At 38.5% G+C, this 21424-nt stretch overlaps 2 protein-coding genes and 1 pseudogene across 2 annotated transcripts; all 3 read left to right on the top strand.

The window, feature by feature from the left end:
- The first annotated feature begins 3005 nt into the window (after nucleotides 1–3005).
- On the top strand, nucleotides 3006–4862 carry LOC125585584. The gene is made up of 5 exons (XM_048754911.1): nucleotides 3006–3319; nucleotides 3409–3669; nucleotides 3770–4004; nucleotides 4093–4194; nucleotides 4301–4862. The coding sequence occupies exons 1-5, from the start codon at nucleotides 3125–3127 to the stop codon at nucleotides 4402–4404; spliced, it is 897 nt and encodes a 298-aa protein (XP_048610868.1). The 5' UTR covers nucleotides 3006–3124; the 3' UTR covers nucleotides 4405–4862.
- Nucleotides 4863–6733: 1871 nt separating this feature from the next.
- Nucleotides 6734–7639, top strand: LOC125586046. The gene is made up of 2 exons (XM_048755833.1): nucleotides 6734–7470; nucleotides 7585–7639. The coding sequence occupies exons 1-2, from the start codon at nucleotides 6734–6736 to the stop codon at nucleotides 7637–7639; spliced, it is 792 nt and encodes a 263-aa protein (XP_048611790.1).
- A 9285-nt stretch (nucleotides 7640–16924) lies between these two features.
- On the top strand, nucleotides 16925–21234 carry LOC125585582 (annotated as a pseudogene).
- The last annotated feature ends 190 nt before the right edge of the window (nucleotides 21235–21424 follow it).

Below are 21424 nucleotides of genomic sequence, written 5' to 3'. Positions count from 1 at the left end.
TCAGTTGAACAACATATATTGCACTACATAAACAAAATTGATTCTTTTTAGGAAAAATCAATAATTTATTCTAATGTATTTTGGTAAAACCGACCTGGTTTATAACTTTATAATAGTTATTTCGTTGGTAGATAAATCAAACCATATCGATCAAAACTAATAGTTTCTAAACATACATATGTGTTGACAAATCCAATGTAGCTTATGGTAAATATGGAGGAGCAATTAATATTTTCTATTAAAAGATAATCCATATACGTTCGGTTCGGTTACCAAACCAGAATTGGTTAATAATTTTATGGATAAAATCAGAAAAAACTAACTACAAAACCGGATGCAAATTAAGAAACCCTATTTAACCGAACTCGTGGCCTTCTCCTAACCAACACAGCCGCAATCTCCTGAGCCACCTCACTCCAGCCAAATCGTGATTCATTCTCAATCGGTCACTCCCGCTGCAACTTACGAAACCACATCGAAGCTTAGTGAAAATCCACTGACGTCTTGACTTGCAATGGAACCCAACCAATCTGAAACCACAAATAACCACGACGGAGAAAGAAATAACTCAATTCCGCAAAACTCCTATCTAGCCTTCTCCTCGACTTGAATCCATCAAACAAAGAGCGTAAAAGAATGAAGAACAAGACTTGGAAGAATGGAGAAAAAAAATGTTCATGGAACAAAAAAAAAAACGGAGAAGAAGACCTTTAAGCCACCGTCTGTAAAACTTATTTAAGGTTAAGTGATGTCAATTAATACAGGGTGGTTAAGGAAAATTTTAAAACGACAATTTATTTAATTCCAGTGGCATAAAATGGTAAATATTGAGTAAAACTCAGGGTTAAATACAAAATGTACTCATGTTTTAATAGTATAAATTTTTTTAAGTGATTTCTGGCACACAGTATTGTTCATTTTTTTCATAGTTGTTGTTTTATAAAATAAACTTTACTGAATCTATACGAACTCTTGAGATTATAGTGTTTTTTTTTTTGAAATCTCTTGAGATTATACGAAGGGATGTGATTTATTGACTTTGTTGTTCCTTCGATTTTTTACAATAGTAAAATGCTCTGTTTGAGTTTGCAGGAGTTGGCCCATCAAAATTTTCAATAGTCTAATTTATATGAATTATAAGTCCAAAAAAAATGTTTTGAAAATCAAACCAGATACCGACTCGGTATAAATAGTGGCTGGACCGGTTTAATCGGTTGAACCAAGATTTCTATTTTATTTTTTTTAAACAAAATATATGTATATATATATATATATGTGTCTAAAGAATATTCCTATAATTCGCTCTCAGTTCTCTTTTCTTAATTAGGAAATAAACAGTAAGCTCTAGCTACATATACAGTAAATAAGTGAATACTATTTAAATTTAATTTAGTAAAATCAAATAATTGACCGTTTAAGTTACCATATTTATTTATTCTTATAACTAAAGTTTTGAATTTTATAAATATAACAAAGTTAGAATAGTATATGAGCCAAAAAGAGATTTTTTACTATGTATTTTTATTTAAAATAAAATTAAAAAGAATCTGAGTTAAATAGTGATACATTAATTATTATAACAACTCAAAATGCATTAATTATATATTGATTTTTTTAGAACAACGTTTTGAAGATGATCCAGATCACCGGTTTTGAACCGGTTTTAGCCGGTTTAACCGATTACTTTCATATCCCGATTTAAACTGAACGGGACTCGGCTTCTTCAACGAGTCATGGTCTGACCTGTTCGATCGACCGGTCCGGTCCGGTTTTCGAAACACTGTCCAAAACAAACGTGAAAATATGAAATGCACCTTCTTTTTAATAGAGATAATTACTATAAATTCTTAACATACATTATCTCATAAATGTTATTTCTTCTATGTATTATGAAAGTAAAATACAAATATGAAATTTATTTTACATCACCGTTACTTAAATTCATCCCGCGTAAAGCGCAAATATTAGCTCAAGTAGATAAAATACAACAACAATCCCTTTTTAATTGTCAACCTTGCGACAGACATCTCATGTTCTTTTATCGTCAGTGACATCTCATGTTTATCCTTGTGTTATAGTCGACTAAACTTTTGATTTACGTAATCTACTTTATAATTTAGTATAAAATTTATTTTAGAAAAAACTTTAAAGTTGTAATTTAAAATGAATAAAACTAGTGGAAACTGGGATGGAATAACTTCTAAGCGAAGAATCACGTCCCGTTCCCCGTTCGCCAAGTGGGTTCTGATATGGAGCCAAATGTCATATTGACAAAGACAACTAATTAAAATATAACACGTGTCTTGCCACGTCATGTTAACGTGCTGTGCAGTTAAGAGAATCCATCTGGTTTGGCACCGTTATAGAAAATCCAACGGAAATTCTTAAGGTTCGAGTGGCAAAACAGTCATTTGAGTAACCTAGCTACAAAGTACCCATCGAAGAAACTAAATAAACGCGCTTTCCACGACGGTAAGCCGTGGTGTGACACCATATCTTCTGGTCAAATTACGGTATTAGGCCTCTCTACTAGTATTCTATATTCAATCTGTTTTTTTTTGTTGTAACGTATTTTTTTATATAATCATTTGAAATCACGAAAAAGTTCAACGTACTCAGAGAAGAGACGCGACTTGTGTGTGTAACCATAAATGGCAAAAAATACAACGGTACAAAAGCTAAACTCGAATCAAAAACGTCTGATACACGTTTTCACATTCAATGCCCCTATTATACACACAAAAGGGATAAAATCAATCATGATGATGAATCTGGGGACCGCAAGTTGAAAGGGTAATCCCGTACACTAAACCAAGACACGTGCCGAGAAGATTACGGTTTTAACCCTATCACGTGTTCAGAGAGTATGTCCCACTAGCGTACTTGCCATTACCCCCGTCGTAGTAGCGCAGATGTAGGCCCACACTCACTCCTCCCTGTACGCTGTATCCAAAGCGCGTGGAGTCCATTTTAAAAGCAGGCGCGTGGAAAGTAGACCTCTCCCCCACCACCACCACTTCATCTTCTTCTCCTACAAAAACCTCTCTCATTCTCTTTCCCTCCTCTGAAACTGGGACCCTTTCGATATCTCTCAATCTCACTACCGAAACTTTACGAAGCAGCCATGGAACCTGCCTGCTTAGTCGACGACGCTGAGTTCTGGCTTCCGACGGAGTTTCTCACTGACGATTTCCTCGTTGAGAAGGAGAACAAAGAGTCGGTGTTCCCGTACGAGCCGAGTCATGGCGACGAAGAGAGCTTCTTAGCCGGATTAAGCCGGAAAATGGTTCAGTCAACTCTTGAAGATGACGACGCCATGGTAACTCTCGACCTTCTATTTCATCATCATCTTCTCTCTGTATCCCTTAGATTTGTGATTTTTAGCTGTTGCTTATGGTGTTTGTTCAGGCGTGGGATATGACTCGGTGTGGAGGTGGATACGGCTGTCAGGCGCGAGTTTCTTCTCAGGCGGCGGCGTGGGATATGTACTGTGCCGCCACAGAGGAACTGGCGATGATGAGTCTGACTGGTTACAACAACCATCATAGTGGCAGAGGACCTCTTGATCATCCCGGAAAACACCCCCTCGCCGCAGCTAAAATCTCTAACCACAACTCCGGCTTCTACAGCCGCCAGTCTCTCCAATACCAGAAGCTTCAAGCTGTTCAAGTAAATCAAATCACATCTCTCTAACCAACGCTTTGTCGACGTTTGTTTTTTATTTTCTGAGTTGATGCTGACTTTTTTTTTTTTTCTCTTCTCGGTGCAGTTTCAGCAGCTGAAGGAGCAGCAGTTGATGAAATACAATCGCCAATTGGCGCAGCAGAGGGTGAATAATCATATAAAAAGTACTGGTCATATGGATTTATCTCCATCTGCATGGTGTACCCAGCCACAGAGGCGTGCTGTTTCCCTCGGTGACCGTACCGGAAAACGTGGTTCAACCGGAACCGGCGTGTTCTTGCCTCGTTCCCCTGTAACCGCCGAGACTCGCAAGAAACCCAGTAAGTTTTACAGACTTTTAATCCTAGCCGTCCAATATTTATTTTGTTTTTGTATATTTTCTGATTGAAATGTTCTCTCTGGGTTTAGCTCTTGGTACGGTTTTGTTTCCGGCTAGAGTGGCGCATGTCCTTAACCTAAACGAATCTGTGGTCCACCAGACACCAGTCCGGTCTTCGGCTAGTTTCAACGGTATAACAAACAAACCCATAATAATTTGGTTTAATACTCTTGCTATTTTAATCAAGTAGTCAAATTTATAATCTATTGTTCCAATTGTTCGGGGTTTAATAAACAGATGCGTCGTGGAGACAGAGGAGTAACAATGGTGGGTACTCGAGCCAGATGATGATAGAGCAGACAGTGAACGAGCCTCGGTTACCTTCGGATTGGGCGTATTGACCACTTTTGGGGGTTTTTAGGGAAAGTTTGAAGAAAAGTGAAAGAGGAATAAAGTTTAAATTTTGAAGACAGGGTGTAGTGAAGTAGCGGCAAAATTAGGGTTATATAGATAAAGGAAGAAGATGTGGACAATTATGACGAGGTTTTGGATCGTTTAACCACCATTGATGATGACTAATAGAAGAACAAAAGGAGCTTTGAGGGAGGATAAGATCTTTTTTTTTTTTTTGTTTTTGGTTTTCTCTGGGAAATTTATTTAATAACTGTCTGTCACTGGGCTGTTGCTTTTCCCCTTCCTCTCTCCCTCCCTTTTGTTCCGACAACCCTTAAGCAATGGAGAAATTACTAGTAAAAATAAAGGATTGTTAAATAATTTTGTTTGCCAATACTATTAGTTGCATTATCTCTATAAAATCTTTGCATGGAGAACCATATTGTTATTTTTAATGTGTGGATAAGAAAAGCTCTCAACGTAAATGTATAAAAGGTATATGCAAACTGTCTTAACATGAGGTTAGACCATCCTAATCATGGCTTACAGTTAGATTCCACACAATAAAATGTATTACTACTAAATTAGCTATGAAAATATCATAAATATAAATATGTTGGTAATAAATAAATTGCCACTTGAGAGACAACTACTGACATAGAGCCAGTAACAGCGGATAAATACAAAAATATGAGAGGCGATTTTATGATGTACAAAAACCTAACTGTTTGGTTCTGGTTAATAACCAGTGGTTATGTTCGCCTAACGAGCCTTTTTATTAGCTCGTGAATAATAATGCCTCCTATCATTGATACTATAGTAGTCGTATTTGGAGAAAGCTGAATTTGTTATGAACAATGTGGATTGGTAGGAACCAAAGGCCAAGACCGAGGCCCATATAAAGAGAGAGAGTCGGCAGCCCAAAGGGAAGAGAGAGTCGGCCGCCCCTTGTCTAGATAATGTTTCCATTTATCTTTCATGTTTATCTTTAGGAGATTTTCTTTTTCACTTTAGGATTATGATTTGGATACTTTCCTTTTATCTATCCCTTGTATCCCCTATATAAGGGAACACTTTGATTCAAAAATAATAAGACAGAGAACACGATTTCATCTCTTGTTCACAACACGTTATCAGCACGATAGCCTCTGAACCCTGAGACCAAAAATCGAAACCAAAAAGTCTAAGCCGGCGATCCAAAACCAAAAACCCTAAACCTAATCTTGTCCCTTGTTCATCAAGAACCCAAAAGATCCATCCTAGCTTCTCAGATCACGTTCCAGATCAGAAGGACCGCAATCCAGCTCGCGATCGAACCCGAACCCCGCGACCGACCCGAGACGATCCAATCCCCGTCCAGCTCGCAGCCGAGACACCTCCAGCCGCGATCGACTCCATCCGCGACCCGATAGGAGGCAGCAGACGTCCGATCATCCCAGCTCAAAGTTCCATCCATTCTCTGGTGGTCCGGTTCATAATCCCCTACGAAACTAAGGTATAAACACAATCTGAGAACCTAGAACAGTAAGAACCCCAATTCCATCATTATGGAAACAATGTCTTGATGAAACCCTAAAAGAAACCATGAGATTAAAATCGACAAGCCTTAGAACTAGAAACATGAATTGATTCCAATTAGAACCTGGTTGTATGTTGATTGATTAAATCTGAAATTGACAAACCCTAATCAAGGAATTGAAAACCCTAAACCCTAAAGGAAACATGTAGCCGATTTTAAGATTGATCTTGATTGCTTGATTTCTGATTGGAATTGAGGTTTAGGATTGTTTAGATTGCTTGAATCAATCTGTCTGAACATACAAATACTTAAGGCCTTGAAACCTTAAACATAAGTTGATAGAACTTTAAAGATTGAAACCCTAGGGATCATAAGAATGTTTTTAAATCGTTTCTGCATGAATCCGAACATGATATTGCATTCACAATTGTTTAAAACAAGATCGGCCAGCATATAGAATCACATGAGCTTAGGTTGTTTGCATTAGAAAACTGACAGGGCCGTGTGGCTCTTGATTGATAGCACCATGGTCGATTAGTATTGCTTGAACATCATAGATGCATAAGATGTGTTGTGGCCGAGCTTGCTTATATCATGCGGCCACGTGATCCCATTATGAATCTAATGTCTTGTGTGATAATGTGGATCAGATGTCAAAAATAGCAAACAGAGACTATGCAGCCCTTAATCTCTCCGGAGACAATTACTTGCAGTGGGCGCTAGACACAAGGATTAGTCTAAAATCCAAGGGACTCGGTGATACTATCATTGAGGACAGTAATGAGAATGAAAAGAATAGATACAGGGCCATATGTTATATGCGCCATCATCTCATAGAAGGTCTTAAGGATCAGTACATGACGATTGAGAATCCATTGGATCTTTGGAATGCTTTAAAGCACAGATATGATCACCAAAAGATGGTGTTACTTCCAAAGGCAAGGCACGATTGGATGCATCTCAGATTCATGGACTTTAAGTCCGTGGATGAGTATAACTCAGCCTTGTTCAAAATCGTCTCAATACTAAGGCTGTGTGGTGAAGAAGTGTCTGATGTGATGATGCTTGAAAAGACCTATACGACTTTCAATCAGTCGAATTCTGTATTGCAGCAGCAATATAGAACAAAAGGTTTTGCCACATACACTGATCTGATCTCCTGTCTACTCTTGGCCGAGGCAAACAATGAGCTTCTCATGAAGAACAGTGGAGCTAGACCGGCCGGGACAGCACCATTACCCGAAGCCCATGATGTTGAAAAGAAAGATCCCAAAGAAACCTACTACGCCCAAGACAACAGGAAACCATACGGTCATGGCCGTGGTGGGTACAGGGGGCGTAGGCGTGACAACCATAACGGTCGAGATAACTACTCAACCGGCCGAAGAGGAAACCACAATAACCGTGGTCGTGGTTCCAATTACGGTCGGGGCCGAGGGAGTTATGGCCGTGGACGAGGTGGCATATCCAAACCATCTTACACGTCCAAGTCATTGTGTCACAGATGCGGGATGGACAATCATTGGGCCAAGAACTGCAGAACTCCAAAGCACTTGTGCGAACTCTATCAAGAGAGTATCAAGAACAAGAACCCGGAGGCAAACATGATCCAAGAGAACGGTCATGACGACAAAGGATATGGATATGATGCTGACGATGAATCCGACAGGGACAACAAAGATGACCAAATGGATTTTGAGACATCTGACTGTCTAAAGGACTAGTTTTTTTCGAATCACATTGTCTTATTGCTTTATGTTTTTTTTTTTGATTTGGTGTTTTTATTTTATGAAATGACATTTATAATAAAAGTTTTAAAGATCTTACAAAGTCTCTAAAGTCTAGTAAATTTTACTTATAGAAATGAATGATGAGATGAGTATACTTGTGGTGGATAGTGGCACAAGTCATACGATCCTTAGAGACAAAAGGTATTTCATGAATCTCACATTGCAAAGTGCAAAGGTACAAACCATTACGGGTGAGGCCAGCCTGATTGAAGGTCACGGCCAGGCCTATGTGATGATGCCCAAGGGCACTCACCTAGAGATCAAAACCGCCTTGTATTCCCCAAGCTCTAGAAGAAGCTTATTGAGTTTCAAGGACATAAGGTTGAACGGTTTCCACCTTGAAACATGGGAAGAAGGAAACAAAGAATTCCTTAACATAACTTTGATCACCAAAGGCAATAAAAAGATCCTAGAGACTATGCCCGCAATGTCCACTGGTCTTTACTATGCACGGATCAGTATGGTCGAGGCAAATGCCTCCGAGCTATTCACTTTATGGCATAACCGGCTTGGCCATCCCGGAACAGGAATGATGCGAAAACTGATGATGAATTCATTAGGGCACACGTTTAAAGGAGTGATCCCACGAAATCTCACATGTGCTGCATGTGCACAAGGGAAACTCATAACTAGGCCATCACCAGCCAAGGTTAATAAAGAAACCTTAAACTTTCTGGAAAGGATCCAAGGGGACATATGTGGACCGATACACCCACCTTGTGGGACGTTTAGATACTTCATGGTCCTCATTGATGCATCGACCAGATGGTCGCATGTATGTCTGTTGTCCACTCGGAACCTAGCCTTTGCATGGCTGCTTGCTCAGATGATAAAGCTGAGAGCACATTTTCCAGACTTTCCACTTAAGACTATACGTCTAGACAATGCTGGTGAGTTCACGTCCCAGGCGTTTAATGAATATTGTATGTCCATGGGGGTAAAAGTAGAACACTCCGTGGCACATGTCCATACACAGAACGGCTTGGCCGAATCTTTCATTAAACGTATCCAGCTGATAGCCCGTCCATTACTTATGAAGTCTAAACTTCCGGTATCAGCATGGGGACATGCGGTTTTACATGCTACGGAACTGATTCGCATCAGGCCATCTAGTGAGCATAGATATTCACCATCCCAATTACTTACGGGTCATGAGCCAGACGTGTCCCACATCAAAACATTTGGATGTGCCGTCTACGTTCCAATCGCTCCACCGCAGAGAACTAAGATGGGACCGCAGAGGAGGATGGGAATATACGTAGGATATGAATCCCCAAGTATTATAAAGTATATTGAGCCAACAACCGGTGATTTGTTTAAGGCCAGATACGAAAACTCACAGTTTGATGAGTCCACATATCCGTCCTTAGGGGGAGATAACAGCCGGTTGATAACAAAAGAATTAGAATGGTTTAGACCATCAACATCTTGGCAAGATCCTCGGACTAAAGATTGTGATTTAGAAGTCCAAAAGATAATACATCTTCAAGAGCTAGCTAATAGACTGCCAGATACATTTGCTGACCCAAATAGAGTGACAATATCACACATCCCGGCTTGTTATGCACCTGTAAGATTAGACGCCCAAGATGGACAATGTCAAGTGGCTACAGAGTCTAAGCAACGTCTAAAACGTGGCAGACCAATTGGTTCCAAAGACAAACAGCCTCGGAAATCCAAGAAAGGTTCTGGATCCGAGAGCATCAAGGAAACCGTCCAGGACATAGATGGATCGGTCGAGCCAACCATGACGGTTGAGCCGAGTGTACCGACCACACCCGATGATCCGGCCGTTCCTCCAAGTGAGGTCTGGGACGCTGGACTTCATGGGACACAAGAGCCGGACAACCAAGAGATCTCTATAGACCATGTAATGTCTGGAAAACAATGGAACAGAAAAGATATCAACGTTGATGATTTATTTGCATACAAGGTAGCACTTGAGATCATGGATAAAGATGAGGATCTAGAACCCACGTCCATACAAGAACGCATGCTAAGATCAGATTTGATCAAATGGAAACAAGCTATAAACGTGGAGTTAGAATCATTGAGAAAGAGAGGCGTTTTTGGCCCTATAATCTTGACACCCAGAGATGTCAAACCAGTGGGATACAAATGGGTCTTTGTAAGGAAGAGAAACGAGAAAGGAGAAGTGGTGAGATACAAAGCACGGCTTGTAGCACAAGGATTCTCACAAAGACCAGGAATAGACTATGAGGAAACTTATTCCCCTGTGGTGGATGCGACTACATTGAGATATTTAATCAGTCTGACCGTGAGAGAAAACATTGATTTGCGCCTAATGGATGTAGTTACAGCATACCTATACGGACCACTGGACAATGAAATACATATGAGAGTTCCAGAGGGTATTGAGCTCAAAGATAAGAAAGGTTCTCGAGAACAACATTGCATTAAGCTGAACAAAGCTTTATATGGTTTAAAGCAGTCAGGTCAAATGTGGTATAACCGGCTATCCGAGTACCTAACCAAAGAGGGTTATAAGAATGATCCAATAAGTCCATGTATATTCATAAAGAAATTCGACAGCAAGGGCTATGTTATAATATCTGTCTATGTGGACGACCTGAACATAATAGGAACCTCTGGAGAGATTTCCCAAACGGTCGAATGTCTAAAGAAAGAATTTGAAATGAAAGACTTAGGGAAAACTAAGTTCTGTTTGGGATTACAGTTTGAGTATAAAGCAAATGGCATCCTTGTGCATCAAGAAACTTATACAGAAAAGATACTCAAGCAATTCAATATGGACCAGACACACCCCTTACCGTGTCCTATGGTCGTAAGGTCCTTAGACCTTGAGAAGGATCCATTCGGACCTAAGAAACCGGACGAGGAAGCACTCGGACCGGAAATGCCTTACTTAAGTGCCATTGGGGCCTTAATGTATTTAGCTAGTCATACTAGACCGGACATAAGCTTTGCCGTGAGCTTACTATCTAGATTTGGTTCATGTCTGACCTTAAGGCATTGGAACGGAGTGAAATATCTGTTCAGGTATCTGCAAGGAACAAAAGACTTTGGTTTATTCTACACCAACCGGCCAGGAGAGAACTTGGTCGGATATGCAGATGCTGGGTACTTATCTGACCCACACCAGGCTAGATCTCAGACAGGATATGTGTTTACACATAGTGGAGCCGCAATATGCTGGCGTTCAACAAAGCAATCCTTAGTTGCAACATCGTCTAATCACGCCGAGATCATAGCAATGTATGAGGCAAGCCGTGAGCTTGTTTGGTTGAGGAACATGACCGGCCATGTCTTGAAAGAGAGTGGTCTGGCCGTGGGACAAGAGAAGGAGGAGCCAATGATCATCTACGAGGACAATGCAGCGTGCATTGCTCAGCTCAAGGAAGGATACATCAAGGGAGACAGGACCAAGCACATCCTGCCCAAGTTCTTTTTCACCCACGACTTGCAGAAGGCAAAGGAGGTTCAAGTGGTCCAAGTCCGATCCAGCGACAACTCAGCCGACCTTTTCACCAAGTCTCTGCCAACCTCAACATTCAGGAAGCTGGTTCATCAGATAGGGATGCGCCGCCTGAAGGATCTGCAGTGATGCCTTCATTAGGGGGAGTGTCATGCGTTGTACTCTTTTTCCTGTCTACTGTTTCCATTTTTTCCCACCTTGGGTTTTTGGTTTTCCTAGAGAGGTTTTAACGAGGCAACATCGTGCATGATACGAGCCCATATGGTTCTAGCATCCAAGGGGGAGTGTTATGAACAATGTGGATTGCTAGGAACCAAATGCCAAGACCGAGGCCCATATAGAGAGAGAGAGTCGGCAGCCCAAAGGGAAGAGAGAGTCGGTCGCCCCTTGTCTAGATAATGTTTCCATTTATCTTTCATGTTTATCTTTAGGAGATTTTTCTTTTCACTCTAGGATTATGATTTGGATACTTTCCTTTTATCTATCCCTTGTATCCCCTATATAAGGGAACACTTTGATTCAGAAATAATAAGACAGAGAACACGATTTCATCTCTTGTTCACAACAGAATTGTTAATAATTCAATTATTGTTTATTATCCTGGAGCGCACGAACAGTTTGGGAACTGGATTTGATTAAATGTTGGGGTGTGCAGACTTTGTCCTAGCCTATTCGCTACTACAAAAATAAACATGTTGTCATCAGGTTAATTATTGCTAATTACTCTGATATCGAAATTTGAGTAATGGCAGCGGTTTTTAATTGTCTTGGTTTTCTCTTTAATGTTGTTTTGTTTTAATGACGAAGTACGAAATCATTATGTCTTACCTTAGTTTTTAAACGTTAAATAACATATGCTTTTCTCGACCTTAATAATGAGTAATATACTTTTTATTGTCTATACTCCAACCGTAGTTTATTTGTGCACATTTTGATGTAGAACGCTTTGACATTATACTCCATGTTATGATTAGCCCAACCAAAACTTTACACATAATATTGGTTAAAAACATATAACATCTGTTACAAAAAAAAACATAGTATAACCTATCGTAACCTTCTCTCTCCCTTCCCAGTTTAACCATCTTTAACCAAATGCAAATGACAGTTAATCTTGCTCTAGTCTTCAATTCAGTACCATCACATAGTCTTGTTATTCCCTCTCAATCTCCGCAGGCATGGCCTAATTAAGCGATTCCGGTCAACGTGTTCGAGCTAAGCCGGTTCGATTAAAGCCGGATTCACATTAGATTAGGAAACGTTTATAGGTTTTACGTTTGTTGTAGGTGGGACCTACATGTTGGATGTTGGTGTTCTGTACGTTGACCGCTCCACGCCGTTCGTTATTTTACTAGTGGTATTGTAACTGTTTGTATACGAGTTAATGAAATTCGCTTGCATTTTCACACGCCTCCGCATTTATGCTACTTGCATCTTTTTTCCCTTCCAGGTATCAAAATTATAAACAATAGTATATGATTGTTTTGAAGAAAATAACGCGCCAATACATGCATGTTTGGTCTATGTATTCACATTTAGATTTTTGGAATTTACAATCTCGAAGTATTCATATGTTTATCTTAAAGTATTCTTTGTATTCTCTACTCCGAAACCACATAAAAAGGTAAAATTAACGAATGGCAATAAATTAACGAATGGCAATAAAATGGCAATAAATGCTAAGATCCAAAAACTCGGTGTATGATAAACAAATCAGTGGTATATGCGCGTTTTAACGAAAATTACGATGTTTGATAACATAGTTTAAGACTATTTTGTACTGAAGACACAGCGGATATGTGAATGATTGATTATAATATAGACAATGAAAAATATAAACGAGTGTGAAGCTGACTTAGTTGTAGATTGCAATGGAATGAATTAGCTAGATTCCAAAATAATCTGATACCTTGAAATGTATCTAACTATTACATACATTTTTTCCTTCTCTTTGAGTCTTCCTATCACTATATTATACTACTGTTCTTGCAGACCAATTTATAAAACAGGTTGACATCGGTTTTGTTTTGGACCTTTTTTAGTTGGTTTTGTGCTGTATTTTTTTAACGCTCAAAGAGAAAAAAGAACAACAATAATTGAGAAACATGGGTTGGGTAAAGGTTCTCACATGTACACATTTTCAACAGTCCAACATGTTTGCTCAACTAACAACCACCAACTTCATCACCAAATCAGTTTTCATGAACCGATCATCATGATATCATCCGGTCTAGTTTCTTGTTAGGTAACAACAAATAATCGTTGAAGATTGAAGCTCACAACAACTATCCTTGTTAGGGTAATGTACAGGTGCATGTAACTGGTTCTTGTTTACCACATTGACCATAATAAAATTGTAACCATTTGCAAAACTGAAGCAAACAAAATAGGTTCATGTATAGGGAATTTATATCGTCCATACTACACGAGTTTATATCGTCCATACTACACGGGCTTTAACTAATACTACGATAAAACCTGCGCTTTGCGCAAAATGAGTTTATTGTATATATTATCGATAAAACTTTTTTTTTAATCATTTTATTTATATATATACAATATTTTTTGTTATTATTATATAATTTCTTTCCTATAGACCGGATCAATTTTTATTAAAAATTGTGGAATTAAACTATAATTAATATATCCTTGATCGGATTTGACATTAAACAAATTACAACACAAAAAAATTATTTTTTTCACCGAACACATTCTTAAAAAAAGTGATCAGTACTGTTTCCACAGTTGAATTATTTTGACATTTATCTTCCATATGGTTTTGAAAGATTTCAGATCAACCATTGAATTGATACATGACATTTTAATGCTTTTAGTCGTATTTTTAAGGAAAACTTACATTTTTGTAATTTAAAGTCATTTTAAAAAATTCAAAATATAACATATAAAAAAAAATCTAACATATAAGAAAAATATAACATATAAGGTTTTCTCATTTTTGTAATTTAAAATCGTTTTAAAAAAAAATTAAATTTAAAATATAAGGTTTCCTCATTTTTGTAATTTAAAGTCATTTTAAAAAATTCAAAATATAACATATAAAAAAAAAATTATTTTTTTTATTATATGGTTAATGTGATTGTTTAATTTTTTAATAATATTAAATTAAACAAAAATGAAGAAAGATGCAAAAATTGTTATCAAATCTTTATTATTCATAGTCATTAATTGTCATATATCTGTTAATTATATTTGGTAATTTCGTAGGTTTTATTCATATAATGGTCTCTTGTAATTGGATTTGGACCAACATTTTTTTCAATTGATTCTTAAACTGACACGTAAGCCAAATTGACATCTTAATTAAGTGACACCTAAGCATGATATTTTTTTTTAATTAGTACAAACTTAAAGTTATAACTTTTTAAATAATCCTCAATTAATATATAGGAGATAACCGGAAGCATGTTCAGCATTAAAGCCCATCAAAAACTTATCAAACAAGACTTATCAATATCCATATTATTTACAAGGTAAACCCGAAAAGCATTTGGTACACTAAGCAAAAACATGGGTTCTACCCGTAATCGCCACAAGAACACTTACCATCTCTAAAGCGATGGAAACGTTTGTTGTCTCTCACAATCAACTCTCTACCAATGATTTTGGACATGATCTTAATAAAGTTGTGACAGTCATTACACACATGGAGCTTGATGACTGCGAGGGACTTCCGAGGGACTTCCGAGACGGTGTGCTTATGATACCATAAGCAATCGCTAACCTCTCACTGTGGTAGAGTAGTGCCTGCTCTTTGCCTCTTAATCGATATCATGCAGAACACACCTTGTGTCCGGAACATAAACCGCTGCTTTCTTCGCAGCCATTTCCCTGGCCTCATCCTTGTAATAACTCAATTTCTAAAACTCAAGGATCCTACTCTTACCAGCTATCATACTTGCATCTCTGTATGATTTGGGTGGATCACCAAGCCAAAACCATCAAACTCGTGGCTTGTGAATAAACTTTTAAAATTGAAAAGTGTGGCTTACCTCCTCATTCGCTTGTGTGTGCAGAATGGGAGAACGTGTAGGTTCTGGACTGACAATTGGAGCCCCTTTGGTTGTCAACGATCATCCTACGAATGGGTGATTAATGGTAAAGCAAGGCCTCGGTTCAATACGGGAGAGGTTTATACTTACTTGTGTGGGAACGTTGCAGTGGAACGTTGGGCTCCCCTAGCTTGGCCATCTAGAGGTATTCCACGTCATAGTTTCTATTGTTGGCTTACACTCAAAGATAGACTTCCAACTCATGATAGACTGCTTCGTTGGGGCTTGCAAATTCAACCCCTCTGCTTACTGTGTAATGCTTTTCCGGAATCCCGTGATTATCTCTACTGGGAATGTGATATGACGTTTCAGCTTTGGTCGCGAGCCTCTTCGAGATGTGGCCTCACTCCTCTCCATAGCTGGGGTCCGGCAATTGATCAACTATTGTCTCTTCCACCACCAAGGTCGACTCGTATACTCATTCTCCTAGCGTGGCAGGCAACTCTCTATCTGATTTGGAATGAGCGAAACGCAAGATTGCATTCAAACACTTTCCGATCATTGGGGTTCTTATCACTAATCACTTGGGTTTCTGTTGGGCCTTGCCTAAAAATGCTTGTAAACATTTTCTTTTTGTGCATTTTTACTAAGAAAGCCTGTTAGGAAAAAAAATGATTTGGGTGGAGGGTTGGGGGATCTGTTGATCACACAGACTTTGAACGGTCAATATCAACCATTAGCTCCTCTGCGTAATCCTCTAAATCAATATCTCCATGTAGCTGACCATAACTCCTCATATACTCCTCAGCTTCAACAAGATAACCACATTTGCCAAGAACATCTAAAACACCCAAGTAATGCTCTGCCCTTGGACTAATCCCAAAATACTCGTTCTGCACCGAATCAAAATGCCAAAAAAACTTCTTTACACCACCCACATTAGCACAAGCCAGGAAAACAACCAGGAAGGTCTCTTAGTTTGGTTTCAACCCATGTCTCATTATCTCCTCCTCCAAACACAACGCATCATCCCCCATCCCGTTATCACAGTACACACACATAATCAAATGCCAAGAATCCATGTTCTTGTCCACCATATGATCAAACACACTCTTAGCATCAGTGACATTCATACACTCCCTAAACATACTGATCTCAAATAAATAGTTATTTCTGTTTTTTTATTTTGTGAAAACCTCTTTATAACCGTTTGGATATGGTGCAAAATACCACAAATATAACCGTGAGACGTAAATTCTCGTAAATTCTCGTTAAGTAATTATTGATGAGAAAAAGACAAAAATAACACTAAATCAAGTTTTTGTTCCCGACTAGCATTTAAAGTCAAAAGTCACAAAAATAGCATTTAATGTTTTATCAAAAGAAATAAATAAATGTTTATACCATTATAGTAAATTAGTGTAGACATTAGGGTTTAGAGTTAAAGGGTGGGGTTTAGGATTTAGGGTTTAGGGTTTAGGGTTTAGAGTTAAAGGGTGAAGTTTAGGATTTAGGGTTTAAGGTTTAGGGTTTAGCGTTTAGGGTTTAGAGTTGAGAATTGAGATTTTGGGGATAAGATTTAAAATTTTGAAAAATAAAAAAATTTTAAACTTTTCAAAAAATAAAATGCTATTTTGGTCATTTTAGTTTTTGAGTGCTATTTTTGTAATATAAACTTAGAAATGTGCTATTTTGGAGATTTGACCATTATTGATTGTAGATTTGTTTTATAATAAAATTCTTATAAATGTTAAAAACATATATATTTTTCTTTATTCGCTGGGATTTAACTCAGGAGTGGTTGAGCTACCCAGAGAGGAAGGTAGAGAGATCAAGCTCAGCCTTGGGTTCTTGCTTCAAACTTCGATTTCGAAGTGTAGATCTTCAACTCTAGGTTAGCGCTCCGGATTTGATCGACGATGGATGCGACTGAGCAGAATCGCTTGCCGAAGAAGAAGAAGTCTGAAACGGAAGACGATAAGAGGTTCGTGTGGTTCTTCTATCTCCTCCGGAAAATATCTGCTCAACTATTCGAGTTCTTAGCTAGGGGTTTAGGAATATGTTTATGAATTTGCTATATCTGAGAATTGGATTTGGAGTAGGAGGAAGAAGATTGTACCAGGGAGCTTGTTGAAAGCTTTGGTGAGACCTGGAGGAGGCGAGTCAAGCCCCGTCGATGGTGATCAGGTACTAAATTCAAAGATCTGGTTAGAGAGAGAGAGAGAGTAAAGAGTAGTCAGTGCTTATGTTTTTTTTTTTTCTTTTCTCTTAGGTTATTTATCATCGTACTGTGAGGACACTTGATGGTGTAGTAGTGGAATCGACGAAGTTAGAATGTGGAGGTGAGGCTGATGAACTTTTTTCAGTTGAATAGAGAGTTACATTGAGCTTTTTTCAGGGACTCATGGAATGAATGTGTTTGATGTTCCGTCAGGGGAGAGGTTTACCGATAAGAGATGTATTGGGGAAGAGCAAAATGATCCTTGGATTGCTCGAAGGGATTCCCACTATGCATAAGGGTGAAATTGCTATGGTATTTTTATTCATCTACTTGTGTACTAACTAAGCTCACGTCTTCTCGCCTCAAAGATAACTTTTATACTAGTGTATATTGCCAAGCTGTCTCTTTACTTGGATTTCGTGGTTTAGTTTATATGCTTGAGTTACCTGAACTTCAGTGTGGAACTGCACCAAATCTTTCATTAAATTTAGATCACTTTCTTGATTCTTCAAGGCTTATGAAATCTTTATCTTTTTTTTTTTTTTTGGTTTCAGTTCAAGATGAAACCTGAAATGCACTATGCAGAGAAGGATTGTCCAGTCTTAGCTCCAGGAGATTTTCCAAAAGATGACGAGCTTCATTTTGAGATTGAATTGCTGGATTTTTGCTAAAGCCAAGGCAAGATCTCATCATGAACTACGATATAGTGTGTGTTACTTTGTCGAAAGACTCTGAAAATTTGCATTTCATATGTTGTGACTTAATCATTCGCTTCCCTTCTGTTAATTGTGCAGATTGCAAGTGATGATCTGGGGGTCGTCAAGAAGGTGAGACCTGATTTTCCATAGTTTTCGACTAATGAAATGGGTCGGGGATGACGTACTTCTTTGGTAGCTTGGAAAGGGTAGTGTAAGGAACAATAGGCAGAGGAACTAGGAAGAATGACATGATCCAAATATTTCTTGTTCTTCTTGATGGCTTACATGTTGCTTTCCTTTTATATGAAAGATTCTAAATGAAGGTGAGGGCTGGGAATCTCCCAGAGAACCCTATGAAGTAAAAGCCAGGTAACGAAGTGTTTGATCATTTTGGGTCCAAAAATCATTTGACCTTGTTTTCTCTTGTGGGCTGAAACATTGGTTGAAGTTTTAATGCATACTTATGGTGTCTATTAGGATATCGGCTATATCCGGTGGTGGACAAGTGATCTTGTCTCGAAAAGAAGAACCTTATTTCTTCACGTTTGGAAAATCTGAGGTGATTGTTAAGTTCATTGGCATCTTCATGTTTTACTCTCTGTCCTTGCATATCATTTGTGGTGAAATCATTGATGACTATCGCTTATCAATTCGGCAGGTGCCTGAAGGTCTTGAAATTGGAATTGGAACAATGGCTCGGAAAGAGAAGGCAGTGATATATGTTCGCAGGCAGTACTTGACTGAATCCCCTTTGATGGATATAGCTCAAGACCTTGAGGAAGTTCATTTTGAGGTTGAACTTGTGCATTTCATTCAGGTATAAGAAAGACAAAATTTGTATAGTCCTGTTTACGTATGTAGTATTTTGAGACTCAGTATCTGGGAACCGAGCGATTGACATTCAAGTTCTCACTTTGAAGGTGCGAGACATGCTTGGAGATGGACGTCTCATAAAACGTCGAATTCAAGATGGAAGGGGTATGTTTCACACTTTCTTTCTAATGGTTTCTTACCTGTTTACATGATGTGAGTTTTTGTTTTTATACATCTTGCTGGGCCATTTGCTAGACTTCACGCTCTTGTTTTCTAAATATTTTGTTTTATTCGTTAGACTATTCTGATCTGCAATGTTTCATCAACTTATTAGGAGAATTCCCAATGGATTGTCCTCTCCAAGACAGTCGGTTAAGCGTTCACTACAAGGGCATGCTTCTCAATGAAGAGAAGACGGTCTTCTATGATAGTAGGATTGAAAATAATGATCACCCATTGGAGTTCAGTTCGGGGGAAGGACTGGTCAGTTACTCCAACGTCTAAAACATCCCTGGTGGAGTTATTTATGCTTAACGTTTTATTGTTGTATGGGCAGGTGCCTGAGGGATTTGAGATGTGTACTCGTTTGATGCTACCTGGGGAGATTGCTCTTGTTACATGTCCCCCTGATTATGCATATGACAAATTTCCAAGGTAGACATGTAACTGTGTAAATCACTCTGATCTTGATGGGAATAGATTCTTCGTGGAGAAACAGAGGCATTTTGAGGTTTTATTTCTTGATAGGCCGCCTGGCGTTCCTGAAGGTGCACATGTTCGGTGGGAGATTGAACTCCTTAGTTTCGAAACCCCTAGAGTAAGTTGGTCTAGCATTGATACTTACCATAGAAATTATAAACAGCTTCCGTTTCTTATGATTCCAGAGAATCTTGTGACAGGACTGGACTGGGTTGGACTTCCAGAGCATCATGAACGAGGCAGAAAATATCAGAAGCACGGTATGGATCAAAACTTGTTAAAATGTAACACTACAGAGTTAGCAAATCTTGTGTGGGAATCAGGTCACACCAGATCCTTGTAACTTATGGCTCTTCTCTGCTTTTGGTTATATTTTAAACTCCAGGGTAACAGGCTTTTTAAAGAAGGAAAATTCGAGCTCGCAAAAGCTAAGTACGAAAAGGTAATAGAGCCTAAAACAAATGAAACCAAATTTCCTCCCTTTATATGTAAGTCTAGTAGTAACATTTACTGAGCTGTGGACCTAAACTTAGGTGCTCCGGGAATTTAATCATGTAAATCCACAAGATGACGAGGAAGGAAAAGTTTTTGGTGACGCAAGGGTGAGTTTATCTTCTCACTGAAGCTTGTAGTTATAGGTAGGTATAGATTTTATTAACTTGCTCTGATAATATTTGAAGAATATGTTACATCTGAATGTTGCGGCTTGCTTGCTTAAAATGGGAGAGTGGAGGAAATCTCTAGAGACATGTAATAAGGTAACATTCAATGAACAGAGGCTTAAGGGCTTATTCTTGAATCATAAGTTGCTATTTTCTGAGACCTTTGTACCCTCAATTTTCCAAACAGGTCCTAGAAGCAAAGCCTGGACATGTGAAGGGTCTGTACCGCCGTGGAATGGCTTACATGGCAGGAGGAGAGTATGAAGACGCTAGAAATGACTTCAATATGGTATGTTATCCTAAAAACTGCTTGTTATAATCCAGTCCTTGGAGATGGAAATGACTTTTGTGGATATGTGTTAGATGGTCAAAGTTGATAAATCATCAGAAGCTGACGCGACAGCTGCACTTTTGAAACTGAAGCAGAAGGAGCAGGTCAGTAGAGTTCGAGTCCAAAAGGATATTTATGATTTCAACATGTTCTGCTGATCTTTCTTGTTTAATAATCTCATCTCTTTGGACCTCACAGGAAGCAGAGAGCAAAGCTAGGAAACAGTTCAAAGGATTATTCGACAAGAAACCAGGGGAGATAACTGAAGTGGGGTCAGAAATAAGAGAGGAGACCAAAACTATAGAAGAAATAGATGAGACAAAAGATGATGAAATAGAGGAAGAAGAAGAAAGAACAAGGACGGTGGTGAGCACGGAGAGGAAGAGGAAATGGTCGGAGAAAGCGTGGCCGATTACGAAGAATGTGATGGTTCAGATAGGAATCCAGGTCGGTGTAGCTTTGTTAGGTGTTTTGATTTTCCAGTTTGTCAGCTCCAGATTTACATGAGAGAGAGAGAGCTTATGAAAACCAACGGTACTCACCTTCTCCCATCAAACGGGGGTCTATCAGTACTCTCTGATACTCCGAAAAATATTAAATCAGTGGATTATATTAAATGCAAACATTAACCTGAGTAATTTGTTTGCTTTATTTGGATTTGATATATAATAGTGTTCAATGTGTGAAAACAAAATAAATACATGAAACTCCAAAAATTTTAGAAAACGATTTAACATCCAACTTAAAAAAAACGTAGAGAGTAAATTAATATAAAACTGTAAAAGTTAAAAAAAAAAAAAAAAGAAAAAGAAAAGTCGCCATTTTATA

The sequence above is a fragment of the Brassica napus genome, chromosome C4, assembly GCF_020379485.1.
Source record: "Brassica napus cultivar Da-Ae chromosome C4, Da-Ae, whole genome shotgun sequence".
Taxonomy (NCBI): Eukaryota; Viridiplantae; Streptophyta; class Magnoliopsida; order Brassicales; family Brassicaceae; genus Brassica; species Brassica napus.
This window is presented reverse-complemented; position numbering and strand designations above follow the sequence as displayed.

Coding starts and splice junctions, on each gene's coding strand:
- LOC125585584 (XM_048754911.1), top strand. CDS start 3,125: ATGGAACCTGCCTGCTTAGTCGACGACGCTGAGTTCTGGCTTCCGACG. Junction 3,670..3,769: donor AGAAGCTTCAAGCTGTTCAA/GTAAATCAAATC, acceptor TTCTCGGTGCAG/TTTCAGCAGCTGAAGGAGCA. Junction 4,195..4,300: donor GTCTTCGGCTAGTTTCAACG/GTATAACAAACA, acceptor TTTAATAAACAG/ATGCGTCGTGGAGACAGAGG.
- LOC125586046 (XM_048755833.1), top strand. CDS start 6,734: ATGCGCCATCATCTCATAGAAGGTCTTAAGGATCAGTACATGACGATT. Junction 7,471..7,584: donor TGCAGAACTCCAAAGCACTT/GTGCGAACTCTA, acceptor TGAATCCGACAG/GGACAACAAAGATGACCAAA.